The sequence below is a fragment of the Delphinapterus leucas genome, chromosome 1 (assembly GCF_059928025.1).
Source record: "Delphinapterus leucas isolate spDelLeu-1000000601 "Yukka" chromosome 1, BTC_Dleu_Yukka2, whole genome shotgun sequence".
Taxonomy (NCBI): domain Eukaryota; kingdom Metazoa; phylum Chordata; class Mammalia; order Artiodactyla; family Monodontidae; genus Delphinapterus; species Delphinapterus leucas.
Window position 1 is genome coordinate 20,734,844 of NC_143129.1, and position 17,508 is coordinate 20,752,351.

The window sequence follows — 17,508 nt, forward strand, 5'->3', positions numbered from 1 at the left end:
CAACAATACGGTTATGACACATTATTAACTCTATATTGTAAACAACAAACTTGAAATGTGTAGTTTTTGATCAAAATCCTGAAATGCATGCCATAATTCTGAACAACATGCTCCTTACAGAACTGAAAAATGATGCTTTTCGATGTTAGCCCCCCTACAGTTTACTTTTGCCATTCAATCCTTAGTTTTAGGACTCTCCATTGTTATATTTATGTTATAATACTGTTACGGAAACAAAGTTGTAAAATAAACTGCATGACTTCGATAACATTCGATTAGACATTCTATAACATTTACATTGTGACTGAGAAAAGTATTACAAAACAGTTATGATAGAAATCTTGATTAAAAATAACAATTGTTTTTTGAGGATTTACTCTGTGCTGGGCACTGCTTTAAATACTTAACATGTATTTACTCCTCGGGAGAGCCCCATGTAATAGGTTATCCTTACTTATAAATTGGAAAACTAAGGCACAGAGATCATATAATTTACTCAAGGTCACAAAGCTAGTAGATGGCAGAGCCCAAATTCAAGTTGCGGCATTCTGGCTTATCATTTTCCCCTAAAATACACAAATAAACTCTTATTTGAAAAAGTCAATTAACTTGCACATCTCATGGCTTTCGGAGACTATGAGAGGTTTCCAAGTTCTGTTTTTCAGGGATAAAGAGGCAGGGAGAGGACTCAGAGGGCCTAGATGAGTTCTGCTCCACTCAGCTTCCACTGGATGGAGTGGCCTTAAGCCTCCTCACCAGTGACTAGAAGAAGAGCACATAGCACTGGGGCGCAGTGAGTTCCATGCCACAGGAACTCTTACTGCAACCAATGAGGATGATATTCACACAGACGTGATCATTGGTCCATTAAGCAGGGAAGATGCCATTCTATAGACATTTTCCCTGCTTTTCTCTTTCCATGTCCAGGGTCTGTCTGGTCTCTGGGGGCCGGCATGTCTCCATTCAGTTCTTTTAGTTTGTGTCTATGAAAAAACAGAGTAGATCCTGTCTAAAGGAGAGAAACTGTCCTAACAGTGCTGAAAACTAGGGCATGTGAGGTGCAGCTGGGAGGTCCCTCAGTGCACAGCCTGGAGGAGAGAAGACTTGGCTGGGGGTATTGTTACTGAAGATGTTATTGGAAGTGATGTCATGAGGAAGGTGAATTAGAGCGAGGGCAGCCCGCAAGGGAGTGGAAGGAGAATGTTCAATAGGAACCAGAGGGGGGTATCTTGGATTAGTATCACCTTGAAACTGCGTTTCAAAGAGGTCTCTAAACACGGTAGGATTTGCCAGAGAGGTGTAGTTCCCCCACCACTAAAGGATCAAACACAGGTCGGACAAACACTTGGAAGGAATGTTGCATAGGATATATTAATATTGGCTAGACAGTCACCCTAGGTGACTCTGAAATGTTTTACAACCCTAAGAAGCTGTGATTTCAGTTCTGCTTGGTCACATCATCGGAGTCCCTTTATCCTCCCCTAGATCTCAGGCCAACCTTTGGTTTCTGTGGTTTCTGTTTTCACTTTCTCCAGCCCCCAGGACAGATTCCTCTTTTAATTTTGATCCTCTAGTCCCAAATTATGTCATTTTTTCTAAAAGAGACAGGGAGTCTTCCCCTGTTATCCACACTCTGTAACTCTCTAATAACATAGTATATAAAAATACATAAATATTCTTATAGGAGCATGGCGTTTTTTGTTCAAGCTAGGTACACCATAAATACTTGTACATATAGGTTAAATATGTAAAAACGCAAAGAGTTCAGTCAGAGATAATAAAACATAATTACGTGGAACTTTGGAGTCATTCTCATTATTGAAAAAAAAAATTTTTTTTTTTTGGCCGTGCCACATAGCACGTGGGGATCTTAGTTCCTCAACCAGGGATTGAACCCGTGCCCCTTGCACTGGGAGCACAGAGTCTTAACCACTGGACTGCCAGGGAAGTCCCCATCATCGGTGGACAAGTTGAAGAAGCAAAATTACTTCTTATATTTGAAGTTTGTTGTATATTGATACAAGATAATTTGAGCCAAACAAGTTTTTCCAGAACGAAAACAAAATAAAACAAGACAAAAACTATGGAATTGTATATGAAGACAGTAAGGAAGAAAGTCTAAGGAGTATTTTCATAGCTAAACATGTTTGCATGCTATCTGTCATTCGCCTAGGAGTCTCTTAACCTCCTCACATCTGGACATTTCCTTAAAGAGCACCAGGAATCTAAGCCTTGTTGGATGCTGACAGAAAAACTGATTTGAAAATATCCTAAATGGTAAGTAGTTGGGTTATATAGGTGTTAATAATACCTGTAATCAAGTTTGTGTGAACCTAATTTGTCGTAAGTGAAGGAAGCAAAAAATTATACAAACTATTTCCTGGTAAGATTATACTTCATAACAAGTCGTTATTTCAATTTTATGTACTTAGGAGCCTCATATTCATAATAAACAGATTAATAAGCACACTACTGCCTATCCAATAAAGGCAAAATATGACACCAGGGCAACCCAGTAATTTCTGGATGTCTGCTGTTAGCTCCATGGGGCAGGAGGGGATAGACCAAATCCCACACAAAAAAAGTTAGGATTGAGAGGAGGAGTATTCTGAGTCCTCAGAAGAAGCCTGCCAAACACTTCAAACAATTGTTGGGACGCCTTTAGGACTTAGGGTGGTGGGAGCCCTGTAGTCACTCTGCATCTAATTATGTCTCTTATGGTGACACAGTTGCAACTCAGGAATGTTCAGGGCTCTTAAGTTTCTTTTTCTGTGTCATCTTTTTCTATGTCAAGGTCAGTAGCAATAAGGGATAGTGAGGGAGAAGGAGGAAGCAGAAAAGACAAATATTATGTCCAAACTAAAGAAGGTATTGAGCTTTGTAGGTGTTTTGTTTATAAATACACAATGTATTTTTCATGTCCTTTAGAACTTGCTTACCTGCTGCTAAAGTCCGTCCTCCTCCCGAAGCACTGGTTATACAACCAACTGAATTGCACAAAGAAATAGTAAAGTTGTATATCCTATAAGGTTGTAGTCCTTCTACAATATAAGACAGTTCTTGGGATTTAGCAGTGTACAACACCTGTGAAGCAAAAAAAATAGAAGTCAGATAATAGATAATCAGTGTGAAATATTAGCTTGACAAGCAAAGTTCCAGGAATTCTGACAGGGGGAATTATTGCCAACCATGATTAGGAAAAGGAATTATTTTTGAAGGGCCTCAACAAGCTAGGATTTAATTGATAATTGTACAATCACACTGCTTTATGAGGTAATAATCCAGTTCCTGAGTGGATAAATGAGGAATCCGAGTTATTGCCTCATAAAGCAGCATGGTGGTGCAGTTCGTGTCACTGATGGTACAGATAAAGAATGGCGACACTGTCATTGTTATCGTGAAAAAGTCCAAATAAAACCACGGGGCTTGGCCAAAATGAACCCAGTGCAGTAATGCCCACATGCTAGGTGATGGAGCTGGTACAGAAAGATGTCACTATGTTCAATCAATCCTATCATTTGTTTTTAAAAAAAAAAGCCACAGGAAGGAAAAGGGGAAAAAAGGAAAGATTACTGAGCACCCACATGAAGTCAATTCTCAATTATCTTTCTTGTACAACTGAGCATAAGCAGATTGATCAGTTACATTTTTTTTTTGAAATACTGTCTTTATCACACATTTTCAAATGAAAATAGCAGATTTGAGCAAAGGAGACTCTATGGTCCATAAACAAGTAATTAAACAATAAGCACTGAGAGCTTGTCCTGTCATTACAACTAGAATTGATCAAAAGCAACCATGTAAATTTGCTTAGTCTGTAGATACAAAGACCACTGGTGATTATATTCAGGAAAAAAAAGTCATTAAAATGGATAGTCTGACAGCAAGCATGAGTACGAAGCTATTTTTCTAAGGGATACTGATATACATTCATATGAAATAATCTTCCATAAATATAAATACTACAGCTAACTGTAAAGATTAATAACATTTGGAGTCAATTTCTAGATTTTGTTTTCCCTTTAGGAGTACAATAAAATTCATTTGGAATATGTGCCTGGGTACTGACTTTAAAATTTCATAAACTGAGTAGTTCTAGAAAGCAGTGTGTTTGGAATATAAATTATATTGCTTACATAACATTTTTCAGAAATAAAGGTGACTTTGGAGATTCAAAATATCTAGGAATAATTTCAAACACTGGCACCATTTTCTTGCAATTACAGTTAGAAATCAGAAAAGCATCAAACACTGAATTATTAATCTTTTTTCCAATTTTAAAATGGCTACTTAGGTTTTGAAGATATAAACTTTTTTCTTTTGTGCAATGTGATTTAAAATTTTCTAAGAAAAATAAAACTTTGAAATGAGTAAATCTTACTTAATATTGCTATAAGATTTATCTCATTTAGCACAGTCTTCATGGGATTTAATGTAGATTTTTAGAAAATGAAATTGTTTTTAAGATAAAATACATTAAGGTATTTCTTATTTAATTTAAAAACTTGAATCATTTTTAAACAAGTTATTCTTTGTCTCAAGAACACATCATGAGGGAGGGGATGAACAATATGGAGGTTCCTTAAAAAACTAAAAATAGAACTACCATACGACCCAGCAATCCCACTACCGGGCATATACCCCGAGAAAACCATAATTCAAAAAGAGTCATGTACCACAATGTTCACTGCAGCTCTATTTACAATAGCCAGGGCATGGAAGCAACCTAAGTGTCCATCAACAGATGAATGGATAAAGAAGATGTGGCACATATATACAATGGAATATTACTCAGCCATAAAAAGAAACAAAATTGAGTTATTTGTAGTGAGGTGGATGAACCTAGAGTCTGTCATACAGAGTGAAGTAAGTCAGAAAGAGAAAAATAAATACCATATGATAACACATACATATGGAATCTAAAAAACAAAAGAAAATGGTCATGAAGAACCTAGGGGCAAGATGGGAATAAACACACAGACCTACTAGAGAATGGACTTGAGGACACGGGGAGGGGGAAGGGTAAGTTGGGACAAAGTGAGAGAGTGGCATGGACATATATACACTACCAAATGTAAGGTAGATAGCTAGTGGGAAGCAGCCGCATAGCACAGGGAGATCAGCTCGGTGCTTTGTGACCACCTAAAGGGGTGGGATAGGGAGGGTGGGAGGGAGAGGTAAGAGGGAGGAGATATGGGGATATATGTATATGTATAACTGATTCACTTTGTTATAAAGCAGAAACTAACACGCCATTGTAAAGCAATTATACTCCAATAAAAAGGTTAAAAAAAAAAGAGGGAGGGGATATGGGGACATGTGTACGCATAGGGCTGATTCGCTTTGTTGTGCAACAGAAACACAGTATTGTGAAGCAATTATACTCCAATAAAGATCTATTTAAAAAAAATTTTTTAAAGAACACAAAATGAAACGTAATAAAGATAAAATGTAGACTAATACTAATTTTGATGAAATTTTACTTCTTCTCTACATATAGTTGTTATAAATTACATGATTTTTAAGAGACACTTATCCTAGAGCTTGGGGCATGTAAAATCATCACTCAGATAAACTGTGTCTTTATCATGTACATAGACTCATCTTAACAAGTCTTAAAGGATGTACCTAATTGAAAGTTTTTGTGGGATTAATCTTTAAAGAGGTGAGAAGAACTTTGTAGGAGTTTAAAATACTACAATGATAATAGCATCACTTCTATATATGTCTTCTACCACATTCTTAGGTAAAGATCCTTTAACAGTTATTTTTACAGTAGGCTTTCCCCAGAAATTTTGGCTATTTATTTACCAAGATTATAACAAGACATGCTCAGGTCAGTGTGGATACAAATTTAATTGTTGAGAACATAAAAAATTTGACTTTGCCACTTGTGATTTCACTTTCTTGAATATATGATTAGGTAGATGAATGTTTGCAGGAGAGGGTATAAGAGGGAGAATAAAATGACATATCTATATTCTTATTTTAATTCAGACACAAAGAAAAGACTTTTAAACAAACAAAAGATTTATATACATAAATTTTGTCAATATAAAAATTTTCCTGTCCCATTGAATAATATTTTATAAAATGTAATGTAGCCATATCCTATTAATAATCACTAATAATAACAATATCTAATATTTGTCAAGCTCTACAAAAACTGTATAGATAAGCAGAAATTGTTTCCCATTTTACACATGAATAAAACCTGAAGCACAGAGATGTGTGATATGGCAAGTAATTGGTAAAAGCGGGATAAAAACAAGTTGATTTCTGGGATGTGTTGTATAACTATGGTTTTTTTTTTCTTATCTTAGTTCCTTGGAATAGAATATTATAATACAAGTAACAGCCAGAACGCATAATATGCTGTGCTAGCTGGTAATCCAAACCCACATGTCATCCACCATTCTGACACTGCTGGCTCAATCTCAACTCCTACCTATGACTCCTCGGAGGAACCTTAAGACTTGTGAGAGTAGAAAAATGTGGTTTGGTTTGCGGATGGGTTGTCTTAGTATGTGCTTAATGAAGCCAAAAATGGGTGCTGGCTGCTCTATAGCTCCATTCAGGGATGGTCCTAAAACCCAGCAATAAAAAGAAATCCTTTCAATGGGCAAAACTTTAGGTAGTGCACCTGGTGATTTATCCTGTGTGGAGAGGGAAGGGTCCCTGAATTATATGGCTGTGGTTTGGTTGTATTGAACATGGCCATAAAAGTAAAAAAGACTAGAAAATCAGGAACTAGGATGTCTAGGGAAGAAGAATGTGGATAGGCCCACGGGACAGGGCATCAAGTAAGTGCGAAGATCTTTTCATGTCCTGTTAATGTCCTCCAAAGAGCATCTTCCTCAGAAGAGATGCTGAACAGCCAAGTATGCAGAATGACTTGTCCAGTTGACATCAGCCGGTCTTTGTCATTGGTCACTCTTATGCTGGTAGAAAGGACACTGGTCACACCATAAACTGGAGGGTAACAAGAGCCTCTCATCCTCCAGGATTATTATACATATCAAATGAATCAGTCTATGTACACAGTAAAGCCTCAGTAATCTTTACCTATGATCATTATTCTCATTACTGCTGGCTGGATATAACTCACTAGAAGGAAATATGTCACTACATATCCCAAACCTTGAACATGTTCACAGCCTTTGCTATAAGCTGTGATAAACTGCATCCCTCAGAATTTATTCTTAGGAAACAGAAATATGCAAAATGTACATATAAGATGTTCTTATCAATGTCATTTAGATTTGCAAGAGAATTAATACAATAGACATTTCAATTGATTGTGGATTGGTTGAATCATTATTGTGCACCCATATGATAGTACACAGCTACTGAATGTCAGCTTCCTGCAAGATATTTAAGGATATATGCTAAGTGGAAAAAGCAGATTTCATGAAACAAAGTTATACCAACTTTATTTCCATATACCCTTATATTAGGAAAAATGAGTGATATAAGTATTTAGAGCCTTGTATATATAAATATTATATTAAGAAACGAATGCCCCCTTTAAGGATTGTACTGGGTTGGCCAAAAACTTCATTCGGTTTTAAGTAAAAATAAGACATATTTTTCATTTTCACCAAGAAATTTATTGAATGTATTCATTAACTGAGCAAACATTTTGGCCAACCCAATATAAATGAAAATTCTGTCAGAATTCTGCAAATACAGAAAATGTCAATATGAAGACATAATTCAATTCTGAAAGGTCGTTAGTTGAAAATAACAATACCTGTGAAAACACCACCGGACTAGATTGTTGAGGTGATTGTTCAGAAACCATACTGACGTTATACCCCACAACTTTTCCTCTTGTCACATTATCTGCTGGCATCTCCCAGGACACATTGAGCGAGTATGGTGAGAGGGCGGAGACTGAAGGAGGGGTCATGAATACAGGCGCTGTTAACAACAACAATAACAACAGCCAAGACAATGAATGCTGTATTCACAGGTTTTCAACCTGAATTCACACATTTATCCTAGTTTCTGAAACACCTCACTCCTTACGTAATATTCTAATTTTTAAAAATCAAAGAAGATGCTGGTGTGTATAAAAGCTACTCACTCACTTATTTTTATATCTGCAAGGATGTTCTCCACCTTCACATTACTAACAAAGATATTTTCCATTTACAAAATTAAAAAATAGGAATTTGCTTGTGTTCATAAAGGTAACTAGTAGATAGCTGGAGAGGAAACCATAGGTCTTATGACGTCTTTGAAAGGAGAAGCCACAAAAACAATATGTCTCAGTCCACAAAGTTTAGAACAATGCACAGTGACATACTGGACTTCTTATGTAGAGAAGTAATTCACTGAGCTCCTGGGAGAATATTACTCTTTAGAAAGAGGGAAATCGAAAATGTTCTAAATAACCCCGAAGAAATTCGAAAAGTTTTCAGTAAATCTGGATTGAAATGTTCAGGGACATACACACATACATTCTCCCCCTGCCATCCTTGAGATCTTAATATGGATTTTAAATGTGCTAACCAAAGGTGTATTATCAAAGGACCTCATTGCACTTTCATTAGCCAGTGACCCATACGATTATGAGGGTCCAGTATTGCTGTTTCATCCATTACTTTTCATTTCTGACCTTGACTTTCCCCTTCCGGAATGCCATGGCTCATCACTTGTGCTATCATGGCCCTATTATTTGGACAAGATGGCTGGGAGTCATTAAGAGATGCTCAAGCACAATGCACATTTTATTCATGAAATGATTCCCTTGGACATCAAACTTGAAGCTACACTTACCCTCCACAGTCCGAACAGATCCAATTTAAATCGGGATGTGGGTTTCTTTGTATATCTATAGATTCAAAGCATAACAAAAGTGTAGTTTTTTTGTCAAGGGCTCATGAAATTTGAAGTGTTTATAATATAAAGAATGAGGTGGAGGATTAAAAATATCTCATTTGCCTTAGTAAAGCTATCTTAAGAAAATTAAAACTTTTCACCATCTTTCCTTACCATATTGCCAACTGCTTATAAACACACTTGTAAATTATAGATTTTGATGTCTGGGATTATATTTTAAGGTACAATTTGGTATCTAAGCTATTTGTTTTGGAAAGAGAAAGAAAAACAAAAACAGATTTGTGAAACTGGTAACAGTTATATCTTTCACTGAACATAAATTGTACTGAATTTGGAGCAAGATGGGACATATGGCCAGCCCACTTCAGGACTGGAAACCAATTGCTATTTTTGACAAGCATTCCCAAAAGACTATAACTACAGTTAAGTCATTTTGGCGCCTTGAAGTAACAACTAAAACATTATTTTTTTCCCTAGAACTTACTGCAAGGACTTTGTGACCTTGAGTTATCTATGAAACCAATCTATGCATTCAATATTTCCTTGGTTTATGTAAATGTACAGCTCTTGCTTTTCGAATGTATTTAGTGCTGTTGACTTTACTTTGAGGCAATATTTTCATTCAGGAGTTTCCAAAGTAGAGTTCAAAGCATTAGTCTTCACCTGATTCTCCCGTTCTTCCTGTGGTCCAGGCAGAAGACACACTCCCAGCCATGTTCACAGCTAAGACTCTAAACTTGTACTTGGTGTACGGCTCCAAGCCAGTGATGATTGTGGTTGGTTCGGGAGGTTCTAATGCATTTTCATTGGCTGATTCTGCAAGTGGGTAAGGACTGAGCCAGCCACTGCTCTGAAAAACTCGACTTTCTGCTGACCTGGTTTCTCCATTAGATCTCAGTCTTTTCATGTATAGTTCATATCTTATAATTATGCCTAGAAAAGTGAAACGGTGAACAAAGAGGACTTATTAGACAAATGGGCTATTTTAGGGGTGGGGTGATGTTAGGTTATGTGAAGAGTCCTGGCTTTCCTTGTGCTTCTGACTCAATTACCTGTCTATTTTCTTGGTAATCCACATGATAGGTACTTATTAAAAAAAAAACCAAACTACAAGTTGATAGCTACATGAATGCATATTACTGAAAAGCATATTCATGGAAAATGAAAACAGCGCAAAAGTATACAAACACAAAATAACTATAATTTATGATAGGTAAATTCAATATTTTTCAGGATGATTGGTCATAATTTATGCTAAGAATGGCTATCTCTTTTCGGAAATTTGATCACCGTACCTTCAATTTGTATAGTTTCAAATTGGGGGATTTTGATTTGATTATCTGCTTAACATAAGCCTTGTTTACATAAATATTAGAATATTACAGTTCATTTCCACCTCGTTTTATCAAGTAACTTAAAAATCCTAAGAAAAAAGCTTTTGTTATAATACGTACATGATATTAAATTACTAAAAATCTACGAAGGTGTGCTGGCCTGTATAACCAAGGGTTCAATTATATAAGCCCAAAAATTAACTTAATGGAGTCAGCTAGCCTATATACATATTTTTTGTATTATTTCATATCTTCTTCTTGCTTAAAAGAAAATTTACTGTTTATGGGTGCCCTCACTTGTGACACAGTCACATATAATGCATTTCCTAAGTGAGTTTCAAATTAGAAACATCATTTGTGTTATGGCAGATGTCACTAAGAGCAAAGATAATATTAGCCTTCTAGGGGGCAATTTAAATGAGTGGAATTTGTTATTAGATTAAAGAAATATACTTATTCTACTAACCAGGACAAATAGTATATCTTTAGAAATTGTTTCCCAATTATGACATCATGCAGTTATAAAACTGAAAATGGTTGTCAGAATCTTATTGCACAATTCCAAATACCCAGATTCTCCTCCATGTTTTACCCAAGAATGGGAAATCTCAGCCTTGAATTCCTACCATTTGGTTCCATCGGTGGAGCCCATTCTACGTGAAGCTCTGTGGAACTGATCTTCCGCACCTCGGGTGGACCCAGCCTTTGGGGAGGTGCCTGGGCTGTGGTCACTGTCAGAGGGGTGCTGTGTAAACAGCCTCCACTAGTACACGCCTGTACAGCAAAACGGTATTTGGTGAATGGAACCAGATTCCAGATGGTAGCGGTGGTTTCAAGACCTTCATAGGGAACACAGGGCTGGATGCCATCTAGAGGAGCACAGGACAAAATATATTTCTCGATAGGACCAGAACGATTTGAAGGTACAGCCCAGGTAAGTGTCACAGAGTCTGAGCTAATAGGACTGATATAACTTAAGTTCAGGCTTCCCTCTGGGGCCCCTGGTTTTGTCCTGTAGGTGACAGCTGCACTCCTTGTTGAACCACTCAAGCTGCTGGTCTCGAGGTAATAGGAATAGGAGGTATATGGTGACAGCGCAGTGTCTAAGAAGTACTGAATATCTGAAATTTAAAAAAAAAAAGAAAAGAGTTACATTCCACAAATTGGCAAGGAAACATTTCTAATTATTTTTCTGTTATATAACATAACTACATTAAACTACACCAATCCACTCTTTTGAATAGAAGTATGGTTCATATTTTTAAAAACTGAGATGAAGCAAATACTGGTTACTTTTATTGTGCAGTACAATATAAGAAAAGTGCCTTTTGTAATGATGCATATTTAGAAGCTAAAGCTTTTGTTTTGTTCTTTGTATGATACAGCGTCCTTTTTTATATGCTAGAAACCTAATGCCGAAGGTGATGGTATTAGGAGGTGGGGGGACTTTGAAAAATGATGACATCATGAGGGTGGAGTCCACACATGGCATTAGTACCCTTGCAAAAGAGGGCCCAGAAAAATCCCTCATCCCTTTCACCATGTGAGGACACAGCGAGAAGTTGGCAGACTGCAACCCCGAAGAGGGCCGTCATCAGAACCCAACCGTGCTGGCACCCTGACTTTGGACTTCTAGCCTCCAGAACATTGAGAAATAAATTTCTGTTGTTTAGAAGCCACTCAGCCTGTGGTATTTTGTTATAGCAGCCTAAAGAGACTAAGGCAGTGACCAGTTGAGTGAAGGGTTATTTTGACATTCTGTTACATATGTCATTGCAAATTCTTCATGAAAATATGTTGAATATCAGACTAGAGTCCAGTCAGGTCACAGAAAGCACGGAGTAATCTGAACAAGGAAAGTGGAATACACAGAATGATTGAGTACAAAAGGGTTTTACTTACTTAGGGGACCAGAAACCTCTAAAGAATGCGGGAAGAGAAGAGACAGAGACAGGGAAAAATCATGACCCCCAGGGCTGAAGCAGAGCACCTAGGGAAGGAACAGAACTGGAAGAGATAAGACCTGGGATGAGATCAGACTTCGTTGGACAGGGTGCAACCGTGACCCACTTGACGGTGAAGTTCGCTGAGGTTCCATGAAGGCAGAACTCCCTTGGAATCTGGCCTCTAGCACCTCAGGTGCTCTACCACAGAACTTACAGAGAAAAAACTTACTGGCAGAGTGCCAAGGAAAGCAAAGCTGCCCAAGGGTAGCTTGGCAGCTGTGTATGACTGAACATCACTTGGTGAGTGATCTCCTGAGAGGGGTGCACACCAGAACCAGGAAGAGAAACCTCCATCTCCTGCAGGATCCCTCCAACACCCTCTACTGATAGAGTGCAACATCATACCGGCTAGTAAAGGAGAAATGTTTACAGGTTCCAGCTCCATTACCACAAAGCAGGCAATGAAGCCAAGGTTTGAAACGGAGAGGCAACAAATTGATAACTTGTACAAGTATACACTAAAAACTCTTTTATGAGACCATGATCTTTAGCCATATTCTTGGGAAACACTTCCTTGGGAAGCATATAAAATGACTGATGTGTTATTTATAACAGGAAATGTTTAAATAAATTAAAGTTGAATTTCTTAATGAGTTATATTAGTCTAATATTACATTAATAGGATTCTAATATTATATTAGTTAGTTAAAACAATAGTGATGAAGACCATACAGCAATACGAGAAAAAATATGAAATGTAATACTGCATAGACTTGATTATTATGCAAAATAAACCGAAGTACATATTCTCCCAGAAATTTTCCAAAATGAAATTCGTTTTTGCACTAGAATGCTGGAATTGTGACGCTTTAATTTTTTTTCCTTTAAATTTTCTTAATTGGATATACCACTTTTATAATAAAAAGTTATACAAATTCAAATCAAAATCAGGTGTTTAGAGAAATTATTGCACAAGAACATCATGAAATTCCTCTTTAGAGATGCACTGGGTCACAATATTGGCTGACCCCAGCCCCCGTGTGTGGCATTCTCACCCACCAGAGCTACATGGAGCTGTGCAAGTTGCCTGAATTAACCTTATTTTCTCACACACACCTTCATGCCTTGTCTTGTACAATTTCTTCCATGAGAGTAATTCTTCCTCTACTGTGGTATCTGGTTAATTCACCTCACATCACCCGCTTTTGTGGAACTTTCAATGGTTCTCAATCATTATCTCTGCCCTCACAGGCATGGTTGCTTCTTACCCCTCCTCCAGTTACAGGATACTCAGAAATATTCTAAAAATATTTCTTAATACTCTTAAGTCTATTCTGGTACAATATTTAATATATTACTTTGTAATCTTGGTTTATTTATCTATATCTCTTTTCAATAATGAGAACTGTTCCTTCCATCCTTGTATTTCTAGTGGCTGGTACCGTTCCTGGTCTGCAGTAAGCAGTGAACAAAGCAGTGAACAAAGAATGAATGAATGATTCTTCATATACATATTTTTTTTCTAGGAAATAGTATTAAGACCCTTATAATAAAAAACATTATTTTCCTCTATTCTGTTTTCATTCTTATCCCCCTGCTTATATTTTCTGGGTTTTTTAGGTTTATTTCTCTCAGAGGTAACTGAACCATCTTACCCTTGTTACATTGATCCTTTGATGTGGTACAGAATAATAAATGATAATGACATTAAAGGTAGAAATGAAATCCCAGCGTTCACTAAGATACAGTGTTGTTTAAAACTCTCATCTTAAACTATGTTAATGTCCCTAGTGACGTAAGCAATGGTCACACGTAGACATAATCTTCCTCTAGTTTTCCTGTGAAAGCATTTCCCTGGAGTAACATTTAAGGACTATCTCCCCACTCATGGTGACCCAAAGGAGGAAAGATTTAACCGACTGTGAATTTGGGGGGGGGGGAAAGGAAAGCATCCTCAGCCCACTGATTTCTTTTCTAATCTGTCTTCCTGCAGGAGAAAATGTATATTTTCCAATCTGGCTTCTATTAATAATGATGATGATTTTTATTTTTCATTTCCATCTTATAGATGGAATCCTTATGTCTAGTTCCCCTTTAGTTTCAAACTCAAGTAGGAAAAGATAATATGATTTACTGACCACCCCTTAAAACTTCAATACTATCAAAAGTGTGCTATTCCCTACAATAGCTGTTCTCTTCACCCCTATAACACATAAAATACCTATTGGCAGCCCTAATCGTGGCTGCAGGGGTGATGGTATTAGGTGCTGATTATGTAATGCCCACTGTGCTAACTTATACCTTTCTCTTCTACTCTTGAAAACTAATTAGGATGCAAAATGAGTGAAATGTTGCCTAGGGGAACCACTGACTATACCTTAACTTCCTTTTAAAAAGTTATTTATAAACTTTAAAATTATTCCATCATTATTAGCAGGTATTACTAAGAACAAATAATTTGCAAGATCTAAAAATGAAAATACCGGTGTGTTATGATCTTAGGTTGGAAACTACTGCCCTGGAGAATCCCTTAGTGCATCAGGCCAGCTAGGAAAAGTTTTATTCTAACAAGGAATTCTATAATGGTCTCAACCAAATGGTCAAACTTGCTTGGAAGACACACTATTAATTTTCTTTGAAAAGTTCAATGATTCTCCACCTATAATTCCAAATGCCTTTATTTAACCCAAAGATTTGTGTTCATACGACTGGATATAAGTACTGTTTCCTCTTCATATTACACATGCTATCCACACACTGGAAATAGAGTAATAAACATGAGGGTATTATTAGAATGATACAAAATTCTGACAGCATTAACCAATTGTTCTTACTGTTCAAATGCCATCATGCAGATAATTTGCATATCATTAATTATAGTGATTGTCAAGAAATGCCAGAAGTGGCATTTTTTAATGAAAAATAAGGATTTAAGAAATAATACCTGTTTAATAGGATTATATAAATTTCTGATTAGTGGACGAGCACACATTTATTGTGTAAGAAACTGTTATTTGGATTCTATATTAGTGCAATCATGAAAAAGAGCCAGAGTGTTGTACTCACATGTAATGTTCTATAAAATAGATCACTATATGTTACTATGTAAAACATGCCTCTGGGTTGAAGGGTATAATTGAGGTTTAATTTTACTATTGAATTAACCTATATGGAAAATAGAGTGACCCTAATATACAACTTAAGAAATAATTCAACCAGTAATAGTGTCATCTTCAAAATCACTTTCAATATTTTAATAACTCTCTCTTCTTCTATCACAAAAACTTAAGTTTCAGGACACCTGGATCATGCTGACATTTGGAAGAAAATAAACATTCTAGTAGCAGGTTTTTAGGATGCTTTGCCAACATGGCAGATGTAGACAGATGTTCCTTTCCCTTTGCAATCTGCATTATAAAGTTCAGAGCTTCCATTAACTTCAAAGAAGACTAGAGGCACTGAAGAGACATTTAGAGTTAACACAAAGTACTGAATGTAATAACATAAGTCATACAGAACTGGGTGCAAAATGTAACCTACTATAATATACACAAAATAAAACTGTATGCTATGCAAAAGTTGTAACGCCAATCAATATGTCAAAACAAGGGCACCTTCCTAATCATTTTCAGAAAGATTATGGAACTTCAGTGTTTTTACATAGCTTTATATACTTTTCTAATTAATTAATCATGTTAAACTAGAATTTGGAAAACTGGGTCTTAAACAAAGAGAACAACATGGAAACCTGAATTGGAATCACTGTTTCAATGTTTCTTAAACTAGTTTCTTAAACTAGCTTGTAGCTAAACATGACCAAAGCAAACATCAGAGAAGACAGGGCTGGAAGAAAATTTCCAAGTTTTCCTTCTGTCTTTAGGGAAAAAGTATCTAAAACATCTGAGTAAATCTTTTTAAGATAATGTGTCTAAATAGTTTGATTTCTACAAGCTCCTTCAAAATCTTCATAATAGTTTCAGGTGCAAAGATAGTCTTCATGGTTTGTTCACATCCTTCTCTCAATTTAGTTCCATGTTGCTGGGTTTTACCTCTGTGGAAATGGCAATGTATGCATAAAATTATACTATTTGCTTGAATGTTAGGACTCTGATTTCCCTTTTTGAAAAGTCCATTTTTCAACCTGAGAATTTAAAATGTGAACCCCTTATAATAGAAATATTTGATAAATTTTCTATAATCCTTATACTCAGAAAAATGATAGACCAGTTTGTTGTAAGTCTTCCAGTATTTTTATATATTTTAAATTAAAATATAATTCATAGATTATTTTAATATCTTTTAGTTACCTTAAACAGTATTTCATGGACGTTTCCCATTCATTAATAACTAAACTAAGAGAGTACTTTATAGGTGACCATATTCTACAATTTACTTAATAATGCACCAGATTCTATTATGTCATGTACCATGATTTACTGAAAGTTTGTTGAATGTCTGACTTTTTCCAATATTTTGCAATTACAAATAGTGCAGGTTTGGACATATTTTGTGATTTGGTGTCCCTTTATGACTATTCATTTGAGATACATTTTCTAAAGTAGGTTTGCTGAGTCAAATGGTTTGCAAAAGGTTTCTCATATATTTTAACAAGTTATCCCACGCGAAAAGTCATACCAATGAACCCTCACAGATAGCCCAGCAGTTTATGTAAGTTCTAGCTTCTCCATATCCTCATTAATCCTGGAAAGGGTAATTTGTTTTCATCTTTGAGGCTTTGATAAGCATTCATGTCTTAACAAATAATAAGCATCTCATTTTCACTGCGTTTCTTTGATTACTAGTGAGATTTGTAATTCTCTCTCTGCTGAAACACTCCATGCTAGACAATAACATGTCTCCTCAATGTCAAAGAACTTAACTAATGTATCAATTTTCAGAATATTATATCTTTCCATCACCAAACCTTGAAACTCACTGTATGGGTATTGATCTTCAATTGTGTAGATTTCAAAACCATCCCTGAATAAACTGTAAGTGAGCCAGTGGGCATTTGGAGAATCAGGTGGACTCCAGGAAACACTGATAGCAGAAGAATTTTGAACTTTTCCTCTGGGTGGAGGTTGCTGGGATGGAGCTAAATTACAATGGAGAGAGCATGTATCAGCAAAGGCAATCAATAAGGACACAAGTAAACTTAAGTAAGATATCCAGCAAAGCGGTCTTTCTGATTCAGGATTACTTTATCAAGAAGACATGTGGTTTACCAAGACATTAATAAACAAAGGGTATACATCATGAGTTCTCTAAAACACAGCTTTTTATCTATAAACATAAGATACGTTTGTAGGTCAATGCAGCTGACATGAATGTGGTTGGGGGAAAAAAAACCCACAAAAGTTTACATAAGCACTTTTTTTTAT

General features: G+C 36.2%; 1 protein-coding gene across 1 annotated transcript in view; it reads right to left on the bottom strand.

Annotated features, from left to right (window-relative positions):
• Nucleotides 1-17,508, bottom strand: part of USH2A (usherin) — a 777,251-nt gene that overhangs the window by 575,449 nt on the left and 184,294 nt on the right. The window contains exons 15-19 of the mRNA XM_022579226.3: nucleotides 17,064-17,222; nucleotides 10,808-11,302; nucleotides 9,511-9,780; nucleotides 7,754-7,923; nucleotides 2,940-3,084 (exon numbers count right to left, since the gene is read on the bottom strand). Of these exons, the coding sequence (XP_022434934.3) occupies nucleotides 2,940-3,084; nucleotides 7,754-7,923; nucleotides 9,511-9,780; nucleotides 10,808-11,302; nucleotides 17,064-17,222 (1,239 nt within the window). The remainder of the gene's footprint in view (nucleotides 1-2,939; nucleotides 3,085-7,753; nucleotides 7,924-9,510; nucleotides 9,781-10,807; nucleotides 11,303-17,063; nucleotides 17,223-17,508) is intronic.